The following is a 27,065-nucleotide window of genomic DNA, read 5'->3' on the forward strand; positions in this document are numbered from 1 at the left end:
CAGGACTGACCCCTGATCCCGGGCTGATCCCCACTGCAGGAGCAGAACCCCCCCAAGGGACACGGAGCCCTTTTCCCCTGGGATGGACACGGGGCTTGTTTCACGTGTCTTTAATAGAAACCGCCGGCGGTGGGGGAGAGCCCCGTACAAAAGCTGGCTGCAGGAATCGGGGATTGCATAGACCGAGGTGTGGGGGACGCCCCACCCCGAAATAGTCGCCTTTTAGAAAACAAAAAGCGTCTCTGAATAAAACTCTCCTGGTACAATAAATACTCTGGTGCTGCAGAGCTGGGGACCACGCACCCGCCTGCCCTGTTTGGGACGGCCCCGCACTGGGAGACTCCCGGGTTCAGATCCACAACTTCGGGATGAGCCCAGTTTGGGGTGAGCCCGGGTCTGAAAGCCCGGCTAGGGACGGTCCCGGTTTGGAATGCTTCTGGATCAGGGTCTGGGGTGCCCTGGGTCAGGCAGGAGCCCCCATGGCAGGATTCCATTTGGGAGCCCCTGGGTCAGGATAGCCTGGCTCGGTTTTCCCTGGGCTGGGAAGTGCCTGGGCCGGGAGCCCCCAGGTCGGGACGCCCTCGGCCGGGATGTTCCCGGTTTGGGATCCCTGGTTCAGGCACCCTTGCGGTGGGACGCCCGGCGTGGGGGGCTCCCCGACGCGCTCGGGCCCGGCTGCAGAGCCGCCGGGGCGGTGCCCCCGCCGTGGCTCAGAAGCTGGACTCGGGCACGGCCGCGGGACGCAGGGGTCCGGGGAGCTGCGGGCCGCGCTGCGGGGCGGCCCCGGGGGCAGCCCGGGCGGCCAGGGCCGGCCCCCTGCCCAGCGAGGCGGACCTGCGCAGCCCCCCCTCGGGCCGGGGGGGGAGGCTGGCCGAGCTCCGCGACCGTCCCAGCGCCGAGGGGCCGGGGGCGCAGCGGTCCGGAGGGACACCCGCGTCCCCCCGCGGCCCCTCGGGGCTGCCGGGGCCCGGGGGCGGCCGGCGCGGGGTCCCCTCGGCGCTGGCGGCCCGGCGGAGCCGTCGGGGGGCGCGGGGGGGGCCCGGCTCGCCGTGTCCCGGGGGTGCGGTCCGGACGCTGAGGCTGCGAGCGGGCAGCCCCTGCAGACCCCGCACCGGGGGCCGCGCCTCGAACCCGCCTGCGGGGAAAGCGCGGTCAGGGCGGGCGGGGGGCGCGGGGGGAGCATCCTGAGCATCCTGAGCGGATGGAGCATCCCGAGCCTCACCGTTCTCCGCGGCGCCGGCGGAGCCGGAGGGGTCGGGCTCGGTGCGGGGGTCAGTGCGGGGCTCGGCGGCGGCCAGGCGGAACACCCAGTGCCCTGCGGGGAGCGGCGGGCGTGGGCCGGGGTGGGACGGGCCCGCACACGCGTGGGGTGGTGCGGCAGCTCTGTGTGCACACGTGTGCAGGGGGCACACGCAGGGCTGTGTGCGGGACAGGGGTCGGGGGCTCACCCGTGCCGGAGCCGGCGGCGCGGCGGCGCTGGTAGAACAGGATGTAGGCGCTGCGGGTGCTCACCTCGGCCTCCCGCACCCCCTCCACACGGCTGTCGTCGTAGCTGTACCAGCGCCCGTCCAGGGCGTTGCAGCAGAAGGCTGCGGGCGAGGGGGCGCGGGGTGAGCGGGGTCCGGGGCTCTGTCCCGGGATGCCCAAACCCCGGGCTGCAGGGGTGAACAGGAGCCCCACGGTGCAGGGACACACTGGGGGAGCGGATGGTGCTGGGGGACACATCCCGGTGCCCTGCCTGCCCTGGGGCGGCTGCAACACCATCCTGAATGTCCCCTCACCCCGGCTCCCCTCTGGCTGCCCCGTGGCACCCCCGTGGCACCCCCCCGTCCCCGGTGTCCCGCTCACCGGTGTAGTGGCCGCCCTGCATGCTGCCGTGGTGGTTGCAGACGGCGTACAGGTCGTAGAGGTGGTCGCGGGGGCAGGCCGGGGGCAGGCGCAGGGGGGGCTGCCAGGGCGCCCAGCGGCCCCGGAGCTGTCCCCCGGGCTGTGCCCGCTGCGCCACGTGCGGGGCCATGTCCAGCCCCCGCAGCGGGAACCGCACCAGCGTGGTCAGCTTGTGCCGCTGCTCGGCCACCTGCCGGAAGCGCTTCAGGTGGATGATGAGGATGTCGGGCAGCGTCCACAGGCTGAGCTTCACCGTGCCCTGCTGGGGCACCTTGCAGTGCGGGCAGCGCCAGGCATCGTCCGGGGCCAGCTGGGGACACCACGTCATGGCCACCTCCCTCTCTGTCACCCCCGCCGCCTCCACAGCCGGTTCCAGCACCCCTGTGCCGGGGTGGGCAGGGCGTGGGTCTGCCCGGGGGTGCCCGTACCTGCTCCTCCTTGGTGTAGAGCTGGAAGCACTCGTCCAGGGTGCAGCTGTGCTGCTGCCCGTGCGCCTGCTGCTGCTGCCGCACGCTCTCCGCGTCCTGCACCGCCTCCTCCCGGATGCTCCCGAACAGCCTGGGGGGACGCGTCACCAGCGAGGGTGCCCCGAGTGCCGGGGTGTCCCCCCAGCCCGGGCGCGGGGACTCACCGCTCTTTGGTGCTCGTGTCCCACTCCGCCGTCAGCCTCACGTGGGGAGGGCCCCCGGCCCCGCACAGCTGCAGGGCCCTGAGGAGGACAGGGTGAGATGTCCCCAGAGCCCCTGGCCCCATGGGGACACCTCCTTGCCAGCCCGTGGTGGCAGGCAGGGACAGCCACCACCTCCCTCCGTGGGACCGCTGGGCCGGGCACCCAGTGCTGGGGCAGCAGTGACCACCACTGTGGCTACCCAAGGTGTCACCCATGGCTGGCCACCCATGGTGACAAGACAGCCGTGCACAGGGACGCTGTGCTACTCATGGTGATGCCACTGGCCACCCCCAGGGGTTGAGGGGACGTCCTGGGGACAGTTCTGTCCCTGCAGCCCCTTACCTGTCGATGGCAGGGTGGCAGAGAGGGCGGGGATCCTGAGGGGACAGGTAGGTGCAGGGGGCCGAGCCCCCGGCCAGGCGGATCCGGAAAAGGGCCCCCGTGCCCTGTGAGGGGAGAGGGGGCTGTGGGGTCACCAGGGGACAGGGATCCCCTGCCCAGCAGCAGCACCTGGCCAAGCCAGGCTTTGGGACACGGGGCAAAGACAGCCCCCAAAATCTGACGGCTTTCAGGGCACAGGGTCGTTCCCCGGGCTCACCTGTGGCCGGACCTCTCCCCGCAGGACCCCCCTGAGCTGGGCCAGGATGTTCTGCTGCAGCTGCTCCCAGGAGACGCCGCGCTCCTCCCGCAGCACCAGCGGCGGCCCGAACCTGGGCACAGGCGGCAGGGACACGTGGCTGGGTGTCACAGGGGCGGGGAGTGGGTAGGACAGGGTGGCAGGGGGGCGGCAGGGTGGCAGGCAGGTGGCAGGGTGACGGGTTGGTGGCAGGCAGGTGGCACACAGGTGACAGGCAGGTGGCAGGGTGACAGGGTGGCAGGAGGCGGCACACAGGTGACAGGCAGGTGGCACACAGGTAACAGGCAGGTGGCACACAGGTAACAGGCAGGTGGCAGACAAGTGGCAGGGTGGCAGGGTGACAGGTTGGTGGCAGGCAGGTGGCAGGTAGGTGGCAGGCAGGTGGCAGGGTGACAGGTTGGTGGCAGGCAGGTGGCACACATGTGACAGGCAGGTGGCAGGGTGACAGGTTGGTGGCAGGCAGGTGGCAGGGTGGCAGGGTGGCAGGGTGGCAGGGTGACAGGTTAGTGGCAGGCAGGTGGCAGGGTGGCAGGGTGGCAGGAGGCGGCACACAGGTGACAGGCAGGTGGCAGGGTGGCAGGGTGGCAGGTTAGTGGCACACAGGTGACAGGCAGGTGGCAGGGTGGCAGGAGGCGGCACACAGGTGGCAGGCAGGTGGCAGGGTGGCAGGAGGCGGCACACGGGGGCAGTACCTGGCGAGCTGCGGGCCCGTGCCCGCCGTGTTGCAGAGCAGCAGCAGGATGCGGCCGCCGGGCGCGCGGTGCAGGCACTCGGAGGAGCGGGCGGCGCTGGGCAGCAGCCGCGGCCCCTCCGGCCGTGGCACCGCGGGGGACGTGGGGAGGCTGCGGGGACACCCTGGGGCCGGGAAATGGGGGGCTCGTTAGCGCTGCGTTAATTAGCGCCACAGCCCTGCCCAGCACCGCGGTTCCCATCACTGCCCGTGGGTGCAGCTGCCTCTGACCAGGACCCGCTGCCCCACCAATCCCAGCGAGGGATCCACTCCCTCCCACGAATCCCAGTGAGGGATCCACTCCCTCCCACCAGTCCCAGCAAGGGATCCACTCCTTCCCACCAATCCCTGCGAGGGATCCACTCCTTCCCACCAATCCCAGTGAGGGATCCACTCCCTCCCACCAGTCCCAGTGAGGGATCCACTCCCTCCCACCAATCCCAGCGAGGGATCCACTCTCTCTGACCAATCCCAGTGGGGGATCCACTCCCTCCCGCCAGTCCCGGTGCGGCCGTACCTGCGCGGCGGGCGGGCGGTGGTTGGAAGGCGTAGACGGGCGCGGCCTCTCCGGCCGCCCGCAGCGCCTCGGGGTCGGACAGCGAGCGCAGGAGGCCCCGCGGGGACACCTCGGCCAGGATCACCTGCGGGACCGCCGCGGGCGCTCAGCACCGCGCAGCCGGCCCCGCGCCCCGGTGCCCGCCCCGGTGCCCGCCCCGGTACCTGCTCGGCGGGGACGCGGCCGTGCCGCGCCACCATCTCCCGCAGGTCGGCCACGGTGCCCAGCAGCGGCACGGCCAGCCCCACCCGCACGAAGCGCCAGCGCTCGCACTGCAGCACCAGCGTGACGTTCAGAGCCCTGGGGACAGCGCGGGGACACAGCTCAGCGCGGCGAACACCCACCGCCACCGCCGCCTCTCGCCTTCCTTGTCTACCCCAAAAATTTCAAATTGCCGTCCCGCCGGCTGGGCGTGGGCTCACCTGGTCTGGCGCAGCGGGATGGGCAGGGAGATGCACAGGAAGGGGTCGAAGGTGTTGCTCTGCTTCAGGCAGTGAGGGCACGTCAGGGAGGACCTGGCAAATGGATGGGCAGGGTCAGCAGAGCGGGCACGGCCCGCCGAGAGCCCACCCTGGGGCTGATCCCAGCTACCACATCCCAAATCCATCACCACAGCTACCACACCCCAAATCCGTCATCCCAGGTACCACATCCCAAATCCGTCATCCCAGGTACCACAGCCCAAATCCGTCATCCCAGGTACCACAGCCCAAATCCATTCTCCCAGGTACCACATCCCAAATCCGTCATCCCAGACACCACACCCCAAATCCGTTATCCCAGGTACCACAGCCCAAATCTGTCATCCCACATACCCCGCTCCAAATCCATCATCCCAGGTACCACACCCCAAATCCGTCATCCCAGGTACCACACCTCAAATCCACCATCCCAGGTACCACATCCCAAATGCATCATCCCTGGTACCAACAGCCACCTACTGCTGATTCACCTAAATTCTGCTTTTTAAGGATTTTTTTGATTTTGCTTGTGTTTTGGGTTTTTTGTTTGATTGGTTTTTTGGGTTTTTTTTGGGGGGGGGGATTTTTTCCCCCTGCCTTTTTTCTTAAACAAAAAGGGAAAAAGTAAATGAAAATCCAAAGCAAAGTCCTGAGTCCTCATTATTTGTCACCTTGAATAGCCACTGAGATCGCTGGGAAACAGCCACACAAATTAATAAATCCTTCAGCGCACAGACGGCTCTGGCACGTGGAACAGGGATAATTAAAGCGCCTTTTTTCATATATAGGACGAGGGATTAATTGAGAGAGGAGGAAGGGCTTGTGACCCAGATGTGTCCCCTGCTGCCCGCAGGGCCGTGCCTTGGGGACAGGGTGGCCTGAGCATCCCACGAGTCCCAGCCAGAGGAACATGTGGGGTGTCCCACAGTGGGGCACCCTCGTGCTGGGGTGCTGGGACAACCCTGAGTGCTGTGGCAGGAGCAGTGTGGTCTGGGGTGTCAGGGACCTTCAGAGGGCACTGTGGGCAGGGACATCAACGTGGGCAGGGACACCAACGTGGGCAGGGACACTGCCATGGGCTGGGACACCAACGTGGGCAGGGACATTGCTGTGGGCAGGGACACTGCCACCGGAGCAGGTCACTGTCCCTGTCCAGCCTGGCCTTGGACATTTTCAACTGCTTGTAGGGCAAGGAGCTCCCATGGCTGGGATGGATGGATGGATGGATGGATGGATGGATGGATGGATGGATGATGGATGGATGGATGGATGGATGGATGGATGGATGGATGGATGGATGAATGGATGGATGGATGGATGGATGGATGATGGATGGATGGATGGATGGATGGATGGATGGATGAGATGGATGATGCATGGATGGATGGATGGATGGGTGAATGGATGGATGATACATGGATAAATGATGGATGGATGGATGGATGGATGGATGGATGGATGGATGGATGGATGATACATGGATGGATAGATGGATGGATGGGTGAATGGATGGATGGATGATGGATGGATGATGGAAGGATGGATGGATGGGTGAATGGATGGATGATACATGGATGGATGGATGGATGGATGGATGGATGGATGGATGATGGATGGATGATGGATGGATGGATGGATGATGGATGGATGGATGGATGGATGGATGGATGGATGATACATGGATGGATGGATGGATGATACATGGATGGATAGATGGATGGATGATGGATGGGTGAATGGATGGATGATGGATGGATGGGTGGATGGATGGATGATGGATGGATGGAGATCCTTGCTGTTCCATCCCTTCCCTGGGCTCACAGTGCCCACCCAGGGCTCGCAGAAGAGCAAAGCCCCCCGTGGGCAGGATCTGTGCTCCCACTGACCTGTACTGGGCCTGGAAGTGGCTCTGCACGAAGCTCTGCCCCCGGGGGTGCTGGGTGCCTGGGGGAGACCTGCTGGCACCGCTGCTCCCGTCCTTGCCAGGCTGCAGGGGCAAGAGACAAGTGGTGAGTGAGGTGACAGGGTGAAGGACGTGTCCCTCAGGGAGTCGGGGACACGTCCTAGTGAACCAAGCCCGGCTTTGGTGTCCCTATGGCATGAGGATGAAGGTGATGCCAAAGAGACCCTGGCACCTGCATGCCTGGCACTGCCCTCCAGGCAGCGTCAGTAAAACTCCTGGGCTGTTTTGGGGTAAGACGGTGACTTTCTGGTGTCTTGATGAGTAAGATTGAAAATCACTGAGGATTTTGGCCGAGAGGTGGATTTTCCTCAATGCCATCTGCTGGCACCAGGTCCTGCTGAGCCTGACGTGTCCTGACGGTCTGCCTGGCACTGGGGTCCATCTGGTGTGGCTGAGAGGGGACCTGGATGGTGTCTGTGCCCTACAGGGCCCCCAGAATTCCCCAGAAATCCAAGAGGTGCCTCCAGCCCTCCAGGCAGCCAAGCCTAGTCCCCACTGTGGTCCCTCCTGATGCCAGACACTGCCCAGCACTTACTGAGGGTCACATCCCTGCCAGGCATCCCTCCCCAAGGTCAGGGGCACGTGGGTGACACTTGGGTGGCAACACCAAAAGGGACAAAAACTGAGGGATGCCAGGCAAAACCACGGGTGCTGAGGGACACAAAGGGTCCCCTCCAGTGCCTGGGAGGTCCTTGGCCATTGCCGTGGCACCAGCTCCAGGTGGCACAGCCGGTGACACAGCACAGCTCATGGCACACGTGGGCACCTGACGTTTAACGGGAGCTGCCGGGCTCTCCCAAGAAGTCTGAGGCATCCAAATGGCACCCGGGAAAGGTGGCAGGGCTGAGCCAGCTCAGCTCAGTGCAGGGATGGCTGCAGGGCCCTGGGCAGGCGGCACAGCCTCTCCAGGGATGGGCACCACAGCCGAGCTCTCCCTGTGGGACAGAGCTGTGCTGGAGGCTGGCCAGGGTCTGCCCAGGACTCCCACCCACGGCACAGCCACGGCACCCCCAAACTGGGCACAGGGTGGGGAGCTGCTCCCAGGCTCCCTGTGCCCAGGATGGGAGTCACCCCAAAGCAGGGACAGCTCCCTGCTGGGCTGGGTGTCACCCCAAAGCAGGGACAGCTCCCTGCTGGGCTGGGTGTCACCCCAAAGCAGGACAGCTCCCTGCTGGGCTGGGTGTCACCCCAAAACAGGGACAGCTCCCTGCTGGGCTGGGTGTCACCCCAAAACAGGGACAGCTCCCTGCTGGGCTGGATGTCACCCCCAGAGTGGGGACAGCTCAGTGCTGGGCTGGGTGTCACCCCCAGAGTGGGGACAGCTCCCTGCTGGGCGGGATGTCACCCCCAGAGTGGGGACAGCACGCTGCTGAGTTGAGCTCACAGGTCAAACGGCAACAGCTCAAATCCATCTCCTGCAACAGGCGGCGCCCGGCGGGCAGCAGCCGGCAGGGAAGGAGCGGGGATGGAGGAGGCAGGAGGAGGCAGGAGGAGGCAGGGAGGACCAGGGCCAGGGCCAGGGCAATGCCTGAGCACATATGGATTGAGGAAGACTTAATTACTCATTTTGCCAGCAGCAAAGCCGCCGAGCTGTAATTACAGCGGGCTTAGCTGGAGGCAGGGAAGGACGCGGGGCGGGGGAGCTGCATCTCCTCCTCACCAAGGACCAGGATGCCCCCCAGAGCCGGGATGCTCAGCGGGACGGGCTCCTGCCCACACCCCCACTCTCCCAGCACTCCAGCCCTGCCCAGCCCCGCAGCACTCGGCTCCCACCACCCTCTCAGCCTCGCACCGACTGAGCCGCAGCATCCCCATCCCCACCGGGGCGGGGCCCAGCTCCATCCACCCCCGGCACCACATCCCGGCGTCCCTGGTCCCAGAGCTGGCCCGAAAGCCTCCCCCCGGCCGGGGGCACCCACCTGCGTGGGGCCGCGGCTCTGCTGGGCGGGGGAGGCGGCGCCCAGGTCCTCGTGCATTCGGTCCAGCAGCCAGAGCAGGAATTCCAGCGCGTCGTGCTGAGCGTTGCCCCGGAACTGCGAGCTGTGCTTGGAGACGATGTTCTGCAAGACACGGGTGTGGCAGGCGCTGATGAAAGGGTTCTTGCTCAGCACCCACCCCAAAACCATCCCTGCAACAGCCTCTGCCCTCGTCCTGCCTCTGCAGGGCCATCACGCCACCCCGGGCCAGCAGGGCGGCGGGGACACCGAGCACTCAGCTGAGCCAGAGGCTCTGTGGTGTCCCAGCTTCCAGCGGCCAGGAGGGCACACAGGGAAAACCGCAATGAAGTCCAGAGGGGCAAGCGCAGCCATGGGGACCCTCAGGTTCCCCCTGCCCCCAGCACTCGGATGGCATCAACTCGGTGTAGCCCATCCCAGGGCAGGGCTCGGCTTCCCGGGAGCTCCCCCGGGCGCTTTGCAAAGTTCAGTGGCAGCAGCGGTTTATTGGCAGCACCGAGGAAATGCCACTCGGGCAGGGCACACGTGTCCCAGAGCGTGGGGAGATCCATGCCAGGCTGGACGTGCTGTGATGCCCCTGACGCGCTGTTCCCCGGCACGGCACGCTGGCCTGCGCCTGGCAGAGGTGTGGCACACGCTCAGGGACAGAGCCTGAGGCCACCGAATTTGGCTCCTGGGACAACGTCCTGCCTTAGCCGTGATCACAGCCAGCACCAGCTCGCCCTCAGGGCTCTGTGGCACGGCCAGGGCTGGGAGCTCAGCCACCCGCGGGAGCTCGGGGGACTGCGGGGAGGTGACAGGCCAGAGGGAGGCGACAGCAGCAGGGCTGGGGGTGTCTAGCAGGGCAGGGTCCACGGGGAGGATGAGGCAGGGGAGCAGGTGATGTGAGCTGGAAGGGGTGTCAATGATTTCGGGGGGGGCTGGGAAGCTGTCAGTGGGTTCGGGGGGGGCTGGGACGGGTGTCAGTGGGTTCGGGGAGCTGGGACGGGTGTCAGTGGGTTCGGGGGGCTGGGAAGCTGTCAGTGGGTTCGGGGGGGGTTGGGACGGGTGTCAGTGGGTTCGAGAGGCTGGGACGGGTGTCAGTGGGTTCGGGGGGCTGGGACGGGTGTCAGTGGGTTTGAGGGGCTGGGAAGGGTGTCAGTGGGTTCGGGGAGCAGGGAAGGGTGTCAGTGGGTTCGGGGGGCCAGAGGGAGCTGTGAGTGGGGTGAGTGGAGCCGCGCGGGGGCCGCTCGGTACCTTGAACTCCGCGGAGAGCTGCGGGGTGTACTGGCGGGTCCAGAGCGCCCGGACCAGGGCCGCCAGCCGCTGCGTGACCTCGGCGCGGGCACCGCGGGCGCGGTACCGGCCCAGCGCCAGGCGCTCGGCCAGCGGCGCCGTGTTGCTCAGGCACTGCACCACGGCGTTCATGAAGCAGGTGTTGCCGTGGTTCCGCAGCCCCTGCGCGCCCGGCGGCCGCTCCCCGCCGCCCGCTCCCGCATCGCTCCCCGCGGCGCCCCCCGCCGCCGCCGGGGCCGCCCCGCCGAGCCGCCGCCGCGACCCCCCCCGGAACCCGCCCTCGTCATCCTCGGGGGCGGCGCGGCGGCCCCCGCGCCCCCCGGCCAGGCGCGCCCAGGTGCGGAGCAGCCGCCCGGCCAGGCTGCCCAGCGAGCGCAGCGCCCGCCGCCGCCGCCCGGCCCCGGCCCCGGCCCGCGGCCGCCCCGCCGGGCTCGCCCCGCCGCCCCCCGCCCGCCGCCGCCGCCCGGGGCCGCCGCCCGGCCCCGCCGCGCTCATGGCCGCGGGCGGCCGCCGCCCTGCCCCGGCCCCGCCGGCCCCGGCCCCGCCGCGGCGCGCATGGCCCCGGGCGGGCGCTGGGCGCCGCCGGTGCCGGTGCCGGAGCGGGGCCCGGAGGGGCCGGGCGGGAGGTTTTGTGCGCGGCCGGCTCCTCCCCCGGCCGGGCTGGCTCGGGAGAGGGAGACGGGAGGAGGAGGCGGGGGAGCGGGGAGGCGCCGCCGGCGGCACGGGCGGCCGTGCCCCGCCTGCCCCGGTGTCCCCAGCGTCACCCCGGTACCGCGGCACCGCCCGGCTGACCCAGCCCCCCGCATCCTCTGTCCCCTCCGCGGCCCCGCGGCTTCCTGGCAGTGCCATCCCTGCTCCACGGCGCTGCCCGGCTGCCCTCAGCATCGCCTCGGGCTGTCCCAGCGGCACTGGGATGCCCCAGTTCTGCCTCCCTGCCGCTCTGAGCTGGAACAGTGGCGCCACGGTCACCTCTGCCCCTCCACACTGAGCTTTGGGCACATGACAGTTCCTTCGCACAGAGACACGAAACGGGCGTTTCCAACCCAGATTTGCCAGAGTCCAGAACCTTTAGCTGCCTCCTGCCCACCCCGCGCAGTTTGGCACCACAGCCGGGTGTCTGTCTGGGGTCGGGGAGGTGGAGCAGGACGGCAGAGGAAGGCTCAGGAGGTGCTGCTGGTGTCACGGTCCCCCCTCCCCGCAGGGCAGGTGTCCCTGGGCCGGGCTGGGAGCCCGGGGGCGGTGACAGGATGGTGACATCCCAGGGGAATGAATGCCAGGCTGTCAGCCAGCGGTGCCGCGGGCACGGATCGGGCACGGGGCCGTGTGCTGCGCCTGGAGTGATCCCAGGCTAAATCCACCCCGTGCTGCCGATGCTGAGCAGATGGAGCGGGATCAGCCGCTCGTGGGTCCCCAGGAACGGCTCCACCGCGAGTGGCCCCGGGCTCAGGAGCTGCTTATCCGGAGAGGAGAGAGGACTGAGCCCGGCCGAAGTTTCCTCCAGCCCACAGCCAGCCCTGACTGGCACGGGATGTCCCCTGAGAGCCTGGCTGGGGTCAGCCGCCGCCCCTGCCAGCCAGGGACTGCAGCTCCCACCCTGGCACCACCCCGGGCACGCAGCCTGTCCTCCAGGGGATGGGAATGGCGATGGAACAGCCCTGCCGGGGGTGGTCCCGGCCCTGCTGTGCCCGGGGGATGCACTGCAGGGTCTCAGGGCAGCCCCTGGCCCCGCAGAGCCCCTCCAGCACCGTGAGGGCTCCCGGCTCCCAGCCCGCCTGAGGAAAGCTGCTGGCACTGTGGGGCTCTCGCTGGCCCAGGCACTCGAGGAAAGTCTGGGCTGAGCTGAAATTCCAGCTACAATCCCCTCGAGCTCAGAGGTTTGACTCCTGGCATGGCTCTGCATCCAGCGCCAAAGTTCATTTCTCAGCATCCTCCTGCCCACAGCTGTGAAATCCATCAGCCAATGGCTAAGATGCTCCTTTGGGAAAAACATCCTTAATATCAGGCTCCCTGCCCCTTCTGAAGATGACAATCCGTATACAGAGTGTTCCCTGGGCCGCCTGGCAGGCTCCTGGCCCTGCTCCAGCACCACCCGCTGCAAACCCCGCTGCAGACCCCGGGAGATGGAAGCCGGGATCCGCCGGAGCGCTCCTGAGAGGATGTGGGGCTTTTCCTGGCTGCGGTCTCTAACAAGGGCAGGTTGTGCCTCATGCAGCGTGGGAAGAATGGGTTTATCTAGAGCAGCTCCCGGCTCACGGAGGAGAAAAGCACTTGTTGTTTCTCTCTGGCCGGTTTTGGCTGCGCACTCCAGCCCCGAGCATCCCACGCGAGCCGGAGCTGAGTGCAGGGAGGGGAGAGGGAGCCCGGGCACGGCTCGTGCTGAACCCAGAAACACAAAGCAGCTCCTTAAGGAAAGTGAGGAAAGGCCTGAAGAAAAGCCAGGGGAGCGGAGAGCCCGGAGGCAGGAGCTGAACTGAGAATTGGATCAGAACCTGGCGTTTGTTAGAGGGGGGTGGAAGGGAAGGGAGAGCTGATAAACCAAGGGAAATGGTTCTAAAATGAGAGAGCAAAACTCAGCCATGTCAAAAACCCCAAACCTGCCAGGACTGGGAAGTACTGGGTGGTGAAAGCATTCTCCCCGGGATCCTGTCAGCCCCCCAGCTGCCCCTGGGATGCCAGTGCAGGAATCCTGGCAGCACACATCAGCCAAGGATGGAAAACTGCGTCAGGGCCTTTCCAAGCACAGGCAGAGGCATCCCATGGCTGTCAGTGCACAGCCCCGGCTGGAGCAGGCAGAGGTGCCTTTCCCACAGGTAACTCCAGTTCATTCCAATTTAGGGCAGTTTGCACACCGGAGTGAGCCTCAGGAATGCTCACCATGTGAATCTGCCTTTCAGTGGCACTGTATTTGTCATCTTCCCTCTTTTTCAGGTCATTCGGAATGTGATGCCTTTCTATTCAGGCTAAATCAAATATTTATCAATGCTGCAGCATCCGGCACCGCTGGGTTGCATCAGCACTTTCTCCCTAAAATGCCTTTTTTGGGATCTCCCGGCTCTCTCCAGCTCCTGCCTCTCAAGCTGCCATTTCCTGCTTCAGCTTCAGAGCAAATGTGGGGTGGGCAAAATCTGAGCGTCAAACACAAGGAAAGGATGGAAATTCCTGGTCCCTATGATGGAAAATTCCTTGTTGTTATGGCATGAACTGCCTGGGACACCAGACAGCCGGGCTGGATAAACACGGAGGGTTTGGGTTGGATTAGGGAAACACAGGACAAGACAGCACTGGGCATGGGCATGAGCTCCTGTGCCAGGGAGGCACTTGGATTTCAGGATAAAATCCTGAATAGATCTGAGCTGAACTGACTCAGGCCCGAGAGAAATCCATTTCCACGCTGCCAAATCATCGTGATAATAATAACAGCAAAAAAAAAAAAAAAAAAAAAAGAGAGAAACCTTCCTCCCTGCTCGCTGTGCTCTGCCCTGGGACAATGTTTGCTTTCTTTGAGCCTCTCCCGCTCTCTTGGCACGGGCTGGGAACATCTGTGCTGTGGAGTGGAAATGTGCTTTCACCAGCCCCGTCCTGCTCCCGGCCTGGGGGCAGCTGGGGGAGCCCGGGTGGGGCTGGGAGAGCGGCCTGGGCTGGCACTGCCCGCTCCCTGCCCGCTCCCTGCGCCCTCCCTGCCTGCAGCTTTCAGGGCTCAAGGCAGGCAGAGAAATCTCCCCTCGAAAGCCCTCCCTGCTCAGCCTCTGCAGCCCGGATTAAATTATAGATAGCAGAGCCAGTTAGTTAGTGCCCCATGAAAGATGCATGGGGCCTGCCTTTTTTGGGAGTCTCTTTGAGGAGGGACAGCATCAAGGCAGGGAAATTCTGCCTTTGCAGGGCTCGGCTGATGAATAGAGCTGGCCACGCTCCGTCGGTTCGGAATGGGAAAGCAGCAGATAACCCCGAGCTGCAGATCTCCTTCACTTGGTCCGCAGCCATTTCACTGGGGGTTAATGCATCTGTCCATCCCTGGCTCCAGGCTCTCCCACCCGTTTTCCCTGCGAGCCGAGCCGGGGCGGGAGGAGCAGGAGCGCGGCCCGGGCGTGCCGGGGGGAGCGGGGCCGGGGTCCGCCAGCGCTGAGCGGGGCTTGTGCCTGAAACCCCCGGGCTGCCCGGGGCTCAGCCGGGCTGGGGCAGCTCCGAGGGGGCAAAGAAACCCCCGGCAGAGCTGCGAGCCCGGCCCAGCCCGGCAGCAGGGCTCGGTTCGCTGTGGGATCCGTGCGGGTCACGGCCGCTCGCAGCGCCCGCAGCCCCCGGGACCCGGCAGGACCGGGCTGGAGGGCAGCGCTGGGCACGTGTGGCACCGGGTCATGGGCTGGGAGGGACCCGGGTGTGCCCGGAGAGAGAGGGATGTGGCACAGGGACAGGGATGTGCCACAGGGACAGGGATGTGGCACAGGGACAGGGATGTGGTACAGGAACAGGGATGTGCCACAGGGATGTGGCACAGGAACAGGGATGTGGCACAGGGACAGGGATGTGGCACAGGGACAGGATGTACCCACAGGGACAGGGATGTGCCCACAGGGACAGGGACGTGCCACAGGGACAGGGATGTGCCCACAGGGACAGGGATGTGCCACAGGAACAGGGATGTGCCCACAGGAACAGGGATGTGCCTGGAGAGAGAGGGATGTGCCACAGGGACAGGGATGTGCCCACAGGGATGTGGCACAGGGACAGGGATGTGGCACAGGGACAGGGATGTGGCACAGGGACAGGCTCCATGCCCTCCTCATTCCCCCACACGGGCACGGGGGTTGTGCCAGCCTGTCCCACATTCCCGTGGCTGGATCCTGGATCCCAAACCCTGCGGAACCTGCTGGAGTGTTTATGGCTCAGAGCTCCAAAGGAGGAGAGGCTGGAATGGCTGAATTCCTGTGCTGAAGCTCCATTAGTGAGAGCAGGGGATTTTCGGGCAGGAGGGAGAGGATTTGATGGTGTTTGATGGACAGCAGAGGGGCACAGTCCGAAAGGATCCACCCGTGCTGTGCTGCGAGCAGGAAACGTTTCCAGTGACACGTGAGGGAAAACAAGCAATGACACCTCCAAATGCCTGTCCCCACTGCCTACCAGAGCTGTCAGGGCAGGTGTAGAGATAAATCATCTCCATTAACTAAAGCATCTGAGATCCTCAGCACTAAGGGCTGCAGCGTTCTGCTGTGCTTGAACTGATGACAGAATTCTCCCAGGTCTCCAACGCCTGCAAGAGAAATCCTCCACTTGCATCAGCTCCCAGGCTGCTGCCTGCACTGATCTCTACACAAACAGAACTTGAGAGCTGCTGCTTTTAATCCTAGATGTGACCCTGACTTAGATTTCTGCAGTGGAAATCTGGAGCCTGTTTGAAGGATCAGGCTGAGAATCTGAGTGTGCCAGGCTGGAAACTCCCCGGCAGCTTTGGCAGTGGCTGCATTCCCCAGAACCAGGCCCTGAAGAGAGCTTTAAACTGGACACTGCAAAGAATCAGCCCCAGCATCCCTGGGCTCCTCCGAGAACGTGGGGTTAAAAGCTTGGCTCGAAAGAGCTTCCCAGTAAATGCCAGGAGCTGGAGCTGAATTTTTCCTTAATCAGGAGCAGACAAATTAAAACAAACACAGAAGACTGAATTTACACAACAAGTCATTCATTAAAGGCAGGGCAGAAGAGGGGGAGGGAAGAGAGAGGAGTTACAGGCAGAGAGCCTCCAAAAGGGAGCAGATCGAGTCAGGCTGTGCCAGGAGCCAGGAAAGGTGGCAGCACTACACGAGGGGTTGTAACAGCCACGGTGATTCTCAGAAGTGGGGAACCCTTCACGCCAATCTGAACGGAGCAGCAAAATCCTGCTGCCCCTGAGCAAAGCAGACCCGCTCTTCAGTGCTGCGGGGGGATCTGGTAAATGCATGACAGGAAATACAAAAACAGAGTCTCCTCTAATTGTAAAAATGCTTGAAAGTTACCTCAGCTGTAAGGAAAAGGATCACCTGGAGTGGCTGAGGAAGCGGCAACCCCACAGTTCCTGCTCCAGCTGCTTCTGCAAATCTGGGAATTCCAGACCAGGCTGGCAGCACCTGGAATCTGAGAATCCCTGAATGCTTTGGGTTGGAAATTACCTTAGAGCTCATCCAGTGCCACCCCTGCCATGGACAGGGACAGCTTGCACTGTCCCAGGCTGCTCCAAGCCCTGTCCAGCCTGGCCTTGGACATTTACAGGGATGGCGAGTCCACAGCCTCTCTGTCCCAGGGCCTCAGCAGCCCTGTAGTAAAGCATTTCTTCCTAATTCCTAATCTAAACCTTCCCTCTTCTGCCTCAGCCTGTTCTTCTTTCCCCAGAGGCAGGGGAATCCTCAGCTGTCCCTTTGATTTCGGCAGGGTGGGCTAATCTCCAGGGGAGCTGTGGTGTTACTCCTTTTCTGCTGAAGTGGGGCCAGTGCCCGGCAGAGTTCAGGGCGTGCACCAGCAGCTGCCAGGGAGCTGTGGCCAGAATCTGGGCCAGTAACACAAAGGGCCTTCAAAAGGCCCCTAAGCAGCATCCCTTCCCCAGGTTCAGCTAGAAGAAGGGGCAGCAAACCCATGGATTTAGCCACAGGCAATGAACACGATGCCACAGCTCCCCTGGGGAGCTCCCAGAGGTGTCCAGAAGTGACAACATGAGAGCCCGGGGCTGGCTGCAGCCTGCAGGCACTGCCACTTGTCCCTGCAGCCTGCCAGGGTCCTGGGACACAGCCCTGAGAGCAGGAGAGCACGGCAGAGCTGAACTGGGAGCAGGGCAGGGCAAAGACTGTTCCCTGTGTCCCGTGTCCCCTGCATTCCCTGCATTCCCTGTGTCCCCTGCATTCCCTGTCCCCTGCATTCCCTGTGTTCCCTGAATTCCCTGTGTCCCCTGTGTTCCCTGTGTCCCGTGTCCCCTGCATTCCCTGCATTCCCTGCATTCCCTCTGTCCCCTGCATTCCCTGTGTTCCCTGTGTCCCCTGCATTCCCTGTGTCCCCTGTGTCCCCTGTGTCCCCTGTGTCCCCTGCATTCCCCGTGTCCCCTCTCTTTCCCAGGTGCCTCCTGGAGCCCCTTCAGTCTCTGGCAGGGCTCTGAGCTCTCCCTGGGGCCTTCTCTCCTCCAGGTGAGCACCCCCAGCCCTCCCAGCCTGGCCCCACAGCGTTCCCCAGGGTTTGATTTCCACTTTAACTCCACAGTTGTTCTTCTGTCCTGCCCAGGCTGTGCTGGGGTCCCCCGGAGCAAACGGAGACCTTTGGGGTGCTCTCGTTGCCCCAGCAGCCAGGCAGCCCCATCGGTGCTGCCAGACCTCTCGTGGATGGAGCACAGAGGCTGTGTAGGAGGTTAAAAATATCTCCATTCATTATTTACTCCTTACAGCAAGAACCCGATGCTTTGAAGTGTGATTATAAATAAAAACACCATCCGAAACCCCGCCTGCCCACCCCTTCCCCTGCAGGAATATTTGCTCTTTGTCCCGCTCTGATCTCCTGTGAACTCTTCCAGCTCACCTCCTTTAAATATCTCTTTTAATTTTCTTTCAGTGCAAATCAACCCTTTCTGGAAATGCATTTCCAGTGGTGCATCCCCGTTTGCCTCGGCAGACTTGGAGCTGCTCAGCTGTGATGGGGATCAAAACCAGTTTTGTTGTTCATGCCGGTATTCCAGAGCTCACAGAAACGCACGTACAGATGATTCCACGTAGGTGGAAAACCAGGAGCATCATCATCCCCCCGCTGAAGTTCTGCCACTCCTTCTCAAAACAGAAACAAAGGAATCTTCAGATCAGCCCGAGGCAATAAACACGTTCTCCTGTATCTGAAGGCAGAGTTCCTTTAAGGTTGGCCCGACTTGTTTGCAATAAACATCTCCCCCTCCCCCAGCAGATCCAAACCCTTTCTTTACAGATAAACTCTGCCTGGGGGGCTGTGGATTCCACGTTTGGAGTTTCATGGAGAGCCGGGGCTCGTAATTCCCAGTGTGAGCAAGGTTTTAGGGATAAAGGGTGATGTTTGTTCCCTAAAACGCAGCTTTGGAATGCCCCATCCCTGGCAGTGCCAAGGCCAGGTCGGACTCTGGGGCTTGGAGCAGCGGGAGGTGACCCTGCCATGGCAGGGCTGGCACTGCTTTGAGGTGCCCCCCAACCCAAACCATTCTGGGATTGTATTTTTCAGATAAATTACAACAAAGTGGTGAAAACAATCCCCCAGGAAGGAGGGACAGTGCACCAGGGGGGCTGCACGGCCCAGCTCCCCTACAGGAGGGGAAATTCCCTCTTGGGATGCCCCAAAGCCCCTTTGGAGCAGCCAGACCCTGCTGAGCCCAGGGCAGCTCTGCTCTGCAGGGCACCAGAGCGGCATTTCCCATACCCAGACCTGCTGCATTTCCAAGGAAAAGCCCAAAGATACCTGTGGAATCACCCAGCTCTGCAGCGGGGAAATAAAACCAACCCTTGGCCCAGGGTTAGCAATTCCAGGGACTAAATTGTGTGGAAAGAAGGATGGAAAGACGTTTGTTTTGATAAATGCTGTGGGTTTGACTGGAAGAAAGCATCTGCAGAAGCCCTCCTGTGGCACTGAAGGCTCTGCTCCAGCCCGAAATTCCTGCCATGGGACATGAAATGTGGCTCCCCGAGGAGATGGGAACAGTGCAGTGACAAGGAGTCGTTTGTGTGTGCAGCAGGTGGGTGGGTGGGAATCACTGCACGGAGCTGGGAGAGGGAAATGGGAAGGAGGAAAATGGATCTGACAGTGCTGGGAGATAAAAACGTTCCGGGATCTTCTCCCTGGATGCAAGGACACGAGGGATTTCCCATTTCAAGGCTCTGGAAGCTGCACTTGGTGAGAGTGAGGGAAGAGGGCAGGGAGGAAGGAAGGGAGGAGAGAAGGGAGGAAAGGGGGAAAGGGGAGCGTTTGTCTGCTCCAGAATCCTGGCTTTGAGCAGAAAGGTCTGCTTTAGGCAGCAGCAGGAGGAGGTTGGGGGCACTGCCCGTTACTCCCACCCCATGTCTCCTCTTGCCTCCCTTCACCCCAAATGATCAGTGGACACTTCCAGAGACAGCCCCTGTGGGAATCCGGTCTGGGAGGAGAAAGGAATGGTTGGGACACTTTGGGCCATTCCTGCTGCAGTGTAACTGCACCAGGGAGCCAGTGCAGACCCTCGGCGCTGCCCCCCTCCTGTGGAAGTGTGAGAACCGAATCGCCAGGCCCAGCCCTCAGGGCACTCACAGCTTCCCCAGCTCCCCAGGGATATCAGCCCTGACCGTCACAAAATGTGCTTTTTGTAGCAATTCGTGGTACAAGCCAGTGACCAATTGTCCCTCACGGCTGCGGGGGCAGGGGCTGACCCAGACCTGCAGGGTGGGATTAATTCATTAATTCCCCATTGCTCAGAGCCACTCCTGGGCTGCTCTTCTTGTGCCAGGAGCAGCTGCAGGTCCCAGAGGAGCCCAGAAAGCTGCTCAGGGAGCTGTGGTGAGCCAGGCGGGTCCCTGCACTCCTCTGAGACACTTTCTGTGGACAGGGAGGAGAAACGCCCCGAAGGGATGAGCTAATGGATATTCCAGCTCCTTTCAGAGCTACGGGGACTGAAGTTTCCCTGGATTTCAGGAAAGCCCATAGTCAAGGGGAATGGGCAGGGGTGGCAGGGCTGGGCTGCCCTGGGGCTGTAGGGTGAGGGGTGAGGTGCTGTGGGGCCATGGGGGGAGGGGTTGGGCTGCTGACCCTCCCCAGGGAAGTGCGAGCAGGACCCAGATTTCTTTATCTCCCACCACACGTCCCCTCTGTCTCCCAGCCCCGCTGCTCCCCCACCGTGTCTTTGTGCTGGACCTTTTTGGAGCTCTCCAAGGGTTTGGAACTTTATTCAGCAATGGAGAAAGGGGCAAGAAGAAAGGATCCCTTTCAGGGTCCCTTGCAGCTCAGCAAAGGCTCGGCAGAGCTCGGGCACCCCACCAACACCAGGCAGGGCTTTGCCACCACTGCCAGCTCTTCCAGCCAGGACAAGGAGAGTCTCTCCCAGTGCTGGTGGATCCCTGGATGCCCACGGGGGCTGCAGAACTCCCTGGGTGGCCCGAAGGGCTGTGCTGGGCTTGGGGCCGGGGGAGAGGCAGATCTGAGAGCGTTTGTGGTGAGCTCTGGAGCTCGGTGTTGGAGCCTGGCCTCAGAATCCCCACAGAATCTGCCTGTGCTGTGCCTGGTTTGCTGAGCCCCACGCTGCAGGCGGGCCAGGGAGGTGTGAGAAACTCCAGCCTGGCTGCCCTCCCCTCCTGCACCCCGAACTGGGCCAGACTGGGGGGAGTGGGCCGGGTCTGAACTGCGGCAGGGGACCCTGAATGTGCCCAGGGCAGCGCCCACAGCCCGGTCCCGGCACTGCCTCGGCCTCTGCACAGCACCACGAGGGCTGATCTGCTCCGACCGGACCTGATCCGCTCGTTTCTGACCGGACCTGATCCGCTCTGCTCCGACCGGACCTGATCCGCTCTGCTCCGCTCTGCTGGGACCGGCGTGGCCACAGAGGGGACGATGGAGAGCAGAGCCTCACACGGGTGGCCACAGCCCGGCCGGGGTGGCCAGCGTGGGGAGGGGTCCCCGTGCCCACGAGCGGCACACGGGGGTGTCCCCGCGGGAACTACGCGCTCTGGAAGCCCCACGCCTCCAGGAGCTGCACCTGGAAGTTCTCCCGGCAGAGCGGGGCGTTGTCGAAGGTGTCGCAGCGCTCCGTGCGCCCCCGGAGCAGGCTGGCGTCCAGGGCCAGCGCCTGGCCCCCCCCTCCACCTGCGGAGCGAGCGCGGCTGGGCTGGGGGCTGCCCCAGGGCTGGGGGGCTCCCCCGGGGATTTGGGGCTCCCCCGGGGATTTGGGGCTCCCCCGGGGATTTGGGGCTCCCCCGGGGATTTGGGGCTCCCCCGGGGATTTGGGGCTCCCTGGGGATTTGGGGCTCCCTCGGGGATTTGGGGCTCCCCCGGGGCTCGGGAGCAGCTCCCGGGCTGCGGGAAGGGGAGCTGGCCTGGCTGCCCGGACCTGAACCCGATATCCCAGCCGGAGCTGCGGGGAGCCAGCAGTGATCCCTCTGATCAATATCGATCCCCTCTTATCGATATAGAGCCCTTTTACTGATATCAATCCCCCCTTACCGACAGGGACCCCCCCTCATCCATAGGGATCCCCCATTACTGATAGCGATCCTCCCCTATAGATATCGACCCCTTTGACTGGCATCGATCCCCCTTACCGATACCAACCCCCCCCTTACCGATACCAACCCCCCCTTACGGATAACGATCGCTTTTACCAATATCAATCCCCCTTACCGATACTGACCCCCCTTACCGATAATGATCACTTTTACCAATATCGATCCCCCTTACCGATAGCGATCACTTTTACCAATACCAATCCCCCCTTACCGATAACGATCACTTTTACCGATACCGACCCCCTTACCGATAACGATCCCTTTTACCAATATCAATCCCCCTTACCAATAACGATCCCTTTTACCAATACCGATCCCCCCTTACAGATAACGATCCCTTTTACCAATATCAATCCCCCCTTAAGGATAATGATCACTTTTACCAATACCAATCCCCCCTTACCGATAACGATCACTTTTACCAATATCGATCCCCCCTTACCGATAACGATCCCTTTTACCAATATCAATCCCCCCTTATGGATAATGATCACTTTTACCAATACCGATCCCCCCTTACCGATAACAATCGCTTTTACCAATACCAATCCCCCCTTACCGATAACGATCCCTTTTACCAATACCAATCCCCCCTTACCGATAACGATCACTTTTACCAATATCGATCCCCCTTACCGATAACGATCCCTTTTACCAATATCGATCCCCCTTACCGATAACGATGCCGTCCCGGGAGCCGGCCATGAACATGGAGGCGGTTTCGGAGGGCAGCAAGAAGTGCCTGGCGGCCAGGAACGGGGACAGGCGGCCTCTCCTCTGCGGCGAGGGCACGGCCAGGTGCTTGGGGCTGGAGCTGGCCCCGGAGGAGCCGGGCAGGGCTTCGGGAGCGGGGGAAGGCGAGCGCTGCCGGGAGCGCGGCACGGCCTTGGCCAGCTCGGGCCTCTTGATGAGCACCCACTCGTACCTCTCTGCCTCGGGGCGCACCTGCAGCGGGATGCACCCCCTGAGCCCCGGCACCGCCGGGAAGGGGCGGCTGCTGCTGCCGGGGCTGCGGGCAGGGGCCGCACCCGGGCAGGGACGGGACAGGGGGTCCTGCCAGGACACCCCCAGACACAAACCGAGACTTACAGTGAACACAAAGCACTCTCCTGTCCCAAAAAAGCCCGAGGTGCCTCCGCTCTTCTTCCTCTCGGCCCAGTCGGAGGAGAGGAACGCCCCACACACCTCGGGAGAGAGCACAGGGAGCCCAGGGTGGGTCAGTCTCACTCGTGGCCTCTCTCCCCTCACTCTCCTCCTGTTTCCCCGCACCCCGGCTGAGGTGTGTCCTGGCGGCCAGAGGGGCAGTTTGTTCTGTCCTGGGAGCTGGCACAGACCCGGGCGGGGCAGGACAGGGACCACACGGCCCCTGGGCGCTCCAGAAGTGCCCGTGGGGTCACCCAGCCTGTCCCCTTGCCCAGCCCTGCCTGGGAAACTCTCACCTCCCCCTCGGTGGTTTTGATGAGCAGCACCGTGGGTTCGTAGCCTTCACAGCACGTGTAGAACCTGCAGAGATGGACAAGGGCGGGCTCGGGGGGAGCTGGAGCCCTGGGCAGGGTGTGCTGCTGTCCCTGGCCGCCCGCAGCCTGCCAGGCACGGGGTGGCACTCGGGGACATCCCCGCCTGGCACACCCACGGGGCTCCCTGTGCCCCGGCCGGTGCCCAGGTGTTGGTGCCACCTGGGCCACCTCTGCCCTCTCCCCTAAGCCACACTCAGGAGCCCGAATCGAGCCCAGGAGGGTCCCCAGCAGCCCCAGAGGTGGCCCAGGTCACCTGTGCTGCTCCTTTCTCCAGCAGCAAGCCCTGCCCGGGTCTCCCCACCCACCCGAGCCGCCCGGCCCCGGGGCAGGTGAGGCCTCACCTCTGCAGGCTGCAGCCGTCCTGGGAGGTGGAGAAGAGCAGCAGCGGGGGGAAGAGCGAGAAGCGCTCGGGGATCCAGGACCAGACCAGGCGCATCTCCTGCGCCGTGACAGTGCTGGAGCTGAACTTCTGCATGTCCACGGCCAGGTGGAAGGACGGCCTGCCAGGGGAGGGACATCAGGCCGGGCTGGGGCCCCTCTGCTTCTCGGGCCACAGCCCCTGCAGCAGGTTCTGCCCTGCCCTTTGCACCGTGAGCTCTGTGCCAACACCCCCGGCTCTGCTGTGCCCTGACAGGGTCCTGGCTCTGCTGTGCCCTGACAGGGTCCTGGCTCTGCTGTGCCCTGACAGGGCCCCTGCTCTGCTGTGCCGTGTCCCCTCAGAGGGTCCCCAGCTCTGCTGTCCCTGTCCCCTGACAGGGTCCCTGCTCTGCTGTGCCGTGTCCCCTCAGAGGGTCCCCAGCTCTGCTGTCCCTGTCCCCTGACAGGGTCCCCCAGGGGCTGCGAGGGCCCAGCCCAGCCACAGCTGTGGGAGGTTCCTGCAGCTGCCCCGGGGCTCTCCACAGGAACTCACATTGCGGCAGCTCGGCCCCAGAGCTGGGGAGCGCAGAGCTCTCCTCACCTTCTCTGCACCACGGTGATGCCCCTCTCCACCAAGGCCTTCCTGTTGGCCATGTGGAGCAGCCAGATCTCCTTGCGGGAGAAGAGGCGGATGCCGAAGGCTCTCTCCAGGAGTTTGTCCGCGGACACGTGCTCGGCGATGTTCCTGACGAAAGCCTGCAGCTCCGCCTTGACGTCGGAGCCCTGCAGCCCGGCCGGGGCCGCCGAGAGCCGGAACTGCTTCAGCAGGGCCAGGGCGATGCGGTACAGCACCTTCTGGCCCTCCAGCAGGAACACGTCCAGCACGCGCACGGCGTAGCCGAAGGGCAGCCCGGGGAAGAGCCACGACAGCCACTCCGAGTAGACCTCGAGGACGTTGTCGGCGGCGCCGGCGATGAGCTTGTGGGCCGCCGGGCAGTGCTTGCTGGCCAGGTCCCCGAAGGTCATGCAGGAGGCCTGGTGGGCCAGGAAGGACTGGTCGATGTAGGCGGCGTGGGGAGCGTTGCTGGCGATGAGGCGCGAGAGGCTCTCGAAGCACTGGGCCTCGTCCTCGCTGTAGTGCAGCAGCAGCGCGGCCAGCGCCGGCAGCAGGGGGCTGTGCGTGATGTCGGGGAACAGGGCGCCCACGCACACCAGGATCTTCTTCAGGGCCGTGACCCCGTGCGGGCTGAGGCAGTAGGTGGGCACGGGGCAGCCCTCCAGGAACTCGGGCAGCGGGTGGGAGCTGACGCTGCGCTTCCCGAAGAGCCGGCCGGCCACGTCCCGGTACGCGGGCGCGTCGGGGGTGACGAGGCGGCAGGAGACGCGCTGGATGAGCCGGGGGTAGAGCCGGGCCCGGCCCGCGTGGCTCCGGGCCCAGCAGCCTTCCCTCGCCAGCCGCTTCAGCTCCTTCGGGGGCCTGCCCAGCACGTCCCGCGGCACCGGCGCCGGCCCCCGAGGCTCCGGCACCTTGTCCCAGTCCACGAAGGGCCCGCGGCCCCGGCACGAGGAGGTGTCGATGTCCCAGGTGTCGGCCTCGGACGTGACCACGATGGTGACTGGGGCCGAGCCGAGCACCTCTGCAGGACAAAGAGCGTTTATTGAGCACCTTTCGCCGCCCCAGCCTGGCTCGGGGCGCTCTGGAGCCTCACGGCCACGTCCTGGATTTCTTTGCTCTCCCTGCAAAGGGAAGCGTTTCAGGCTTTGCCCTCTCCATCAGCTCCGGGCCCCGAGAAGTGCGGGGCCGGGTCCCAGCCCCGACTCTGGCTCTCCTGCTCAGTTCGGTGCTTGCCCGAGGCCAGCCGGAGCAGCGGGCCGGGCTCAGGCTGGCTCGGGGCCGGAGCTGCCGGGTCCGGAGCCGCTCCTGTCCCGGCCACAGCCTGACCCCAGCACGGGCACGGGGGCTCCTGGCCGCAGGAACCAGCCTGAGACATCACCGGCGGTGGGTCCGGGGCTGTCTGCGCCCCAAATTCACCTCGGCTGTCTCAGGGCGCTGCCCGGGTACCGCGGAGCATCAGCCCGAGCCCCGCCGTGCCCGGCCCCGGGTGCCGAACGGAGGCTCCAGCTCTGCCCGCCCGGGCCGAGCCGCGGGGCTCGGGGCAGGCACCGGGCCGTGCCCAGCCCCTCTGACCCCGCGGGGCTCGGGCAGGCACCGGGCCGTGCCCAGCCCCTCTGACCCCGCGGGGCTCGGGCAGGCACCGGGCCGTGCCCAGCCCCTCTGACCCCGCGGGGCTCGGGAAGGCACCGGGATGTGCCCAGCCCCTCTGACCCCGCGGGGCTCGGGCAGGCACCGGGCAGTGCCCAGCCCCTCTGACCCCGTGGGGCTCGGGCAGGCACCGGGCCGTGCCCAGCCCCTCTGACCCCGCGGGGCTCGGGGCAGGCACCGGGCCGTGCCCAGCCCCTCTGACCCCGCGGGGCTCGGGGCAGTCACCGGGCTGTGCCCAGCCCCTCTGACCCCGTGGGGCTCGGGCAGGCACCGGGCCGTGCCCAGCCCCTCTGACCCCGCGGGGCTGATAGCGGGCACCGGGCTGTGCCCAGCCCCTCTGACCCCGCGGGGCTCGGGCAGGCACCGGGCTGTGCCCAGCCCCTCTGACCCGCCCGGCGCACTCACCTCGCCCGGTGCCCGAGTCCTCGCCCGCGGCCGGCTCGGCCATGGGGAGCGGGGCGGGCTGAGCCCCACCCGCAGCGTGGGCCAGCTCGGCCACCCCGCGCTCCGCTCTGCCCCGCACCTGCCCGCGCTCTTAAGGTGCGGCCAGCCCGCGGCCGCGGGGTTTATTTGGGGTAAACACAGCGAGGGTGGAGCAGCTCCGCGCCCGCATCGCCCCTTCCTGCCCCGGTTCCGCGCCGGGCCCGGCCGGGGGCTGTAAACACCCCGTGGGCCGAGATAGCATCAAACAGCAACAGGAGCAGTGAACGAGCCCTTTATTTTCCCCGGGATAACCTTCGTGCTCCCGCTCGGCTGCGGCTGCTGCGGGCCGGCCGAGGGGCTCCGGCGGTCCCGGTGTGCCCCGAGCACCGGCTGGCACCGATCGGTCCCAGCCTCAGGACGCGCTGCGGAGCTGCCCAGTGAGCGCTGTGCCCACGCACGGAAGAGCTGAGCCGGAGGAAAAGCGGCTCCAGCAGCTGCGAGAGGCTCCCGGGACACCGGCCCGGTCCCGCAGCGCTGCCACACCACTCTCAGCTCGGGCTGCGCTCAGCGGGCACTTTTATAGGCATCCCAGGCTTTTAAAGGATGTTTATTTGCCTTTAAAATCGGATTGTTTCTGGTGTGATAAGAGCAGCTGCAGGTTGTTCCTGACCTGCCTCCCTGCAGGCCCGGCTTGTACCTGCAGCATCTCCCTGAGCATCCCGAGCTCGGCTCCCTGCTTGGGGAGACTCTCCTTTCCCTCGCCTGCTCCGTGCTGTGCCGAATCCCTCGGGAGCAGCTCGGCTGTCCTGTCACCCCTCCCCGCTTTGCCCCTGACGAGCGGGGACCCCCGGGAGAGGGGACGAGGGTCAGCAAAGGCCCCCGGGCTGTGCCGGGGGCGAGGGGGTCTCCCAGTGCGAGTTATCCTCATCTCCTTCTCCTGATCCGCCCCAGAGCCTGTCCGGGTTCCCCGGACCCTGTCAGCTGCCTTATCCTCATTTTCCTTCCCCAGGAGAGCCTCTTCTGCCACCCCCCACCCCCGCAGCTCTGACACCTCCGACAGACGCTCCGGAGATGGAGATGGAAGTGAATTAGGGACGGGGCAAGAGGAAATGTCGCTTCATGAGTTTTTAATGGTGAAATATGAAATATGTAGAGGCCGTGGGGCTCGGG

The 27,065-nt window shown here is 64.5% G+C and overlaps 2 protein-coding genes across 2 annotated transcripts; both read right to left on the bottom strand.

Annotated features, from left to right (window-relative positions):
• Positions 1–95: 95 nt before the first annotated feature.
• Positions 96–10,644, bottom strand: USP43 (ubiquitin specific peptidase 43). Its single transcript, XM_032751714.3, has 15 exons — positions 10,096–10,644; positions 8,824–8,964; positions 6,828–6,928; positions 4,903–4,995; positions 4,645–4,780; positions 4,442–4,565; positions 3,887–4,049; positions 3,156–3,267; positions 2,900–3,003; positions 2,519–2,596; positions 2,316–2,445; positions 1,849–2,197; positions 1,449–1,589; positions 1,223–1,315; positions 96–1,135 (listed from the first exon to the last, which is right to left on the bottom strand). The coding sequence occupies exons 1-15, from the start codon at positions 10,627–10,629 to the stop codon at positions 711–713; spliced, it is 2,724 nt and encodes a 907-aa protein (XP_032607605.3). The 5' UTR covers positions 10,630–10,644; the 3' UTR covers positions 96–710.
• Positions 10,645–20,582: 9,938 nt separating this feature from the next.
• Positions 20,583–25,920, bottom strand: LOC116809100 (TBC1 domain family member 24-like). The gene is made up of 7 exons (XM_041719933.2): positions 25,861–25,920; positions 23,811–24,946; positions 23,194–23,352; positions 22,775–22,838; positions 22,425–22,520; positions 22,010–22,280; positions 20,583–20,916 (listed from the first exon to the last, which is right to left on the bottom strand). Exons 1-7 carry the CDS (start codon positions 25,918–25,920, stop codon positions 20,771–20,773), a joined length of 1,932 nt encoding a protein of 643 aa, XP_041575867.1. The 3' UTR covers positions 20,583–20,770.
• Positions 25,921–27,065: the final 1,145 nt, after the last annotated feature.

The sequence above is a fragment of the Taeniopygia guttata genome, chromosome 18 (genome assembly GCF_048771995.1).
Source record: "Taeniopygia guttata chromosome 18, bTaeGut7.mat, whole genome shotgun sequence".
NCBI classification, from domain to species: Eukaryota; Metazoa; Chordata; class Aves; order Passeriformes; family Estrildidae; genus Taeniopygia; species Taeniopygia guttata.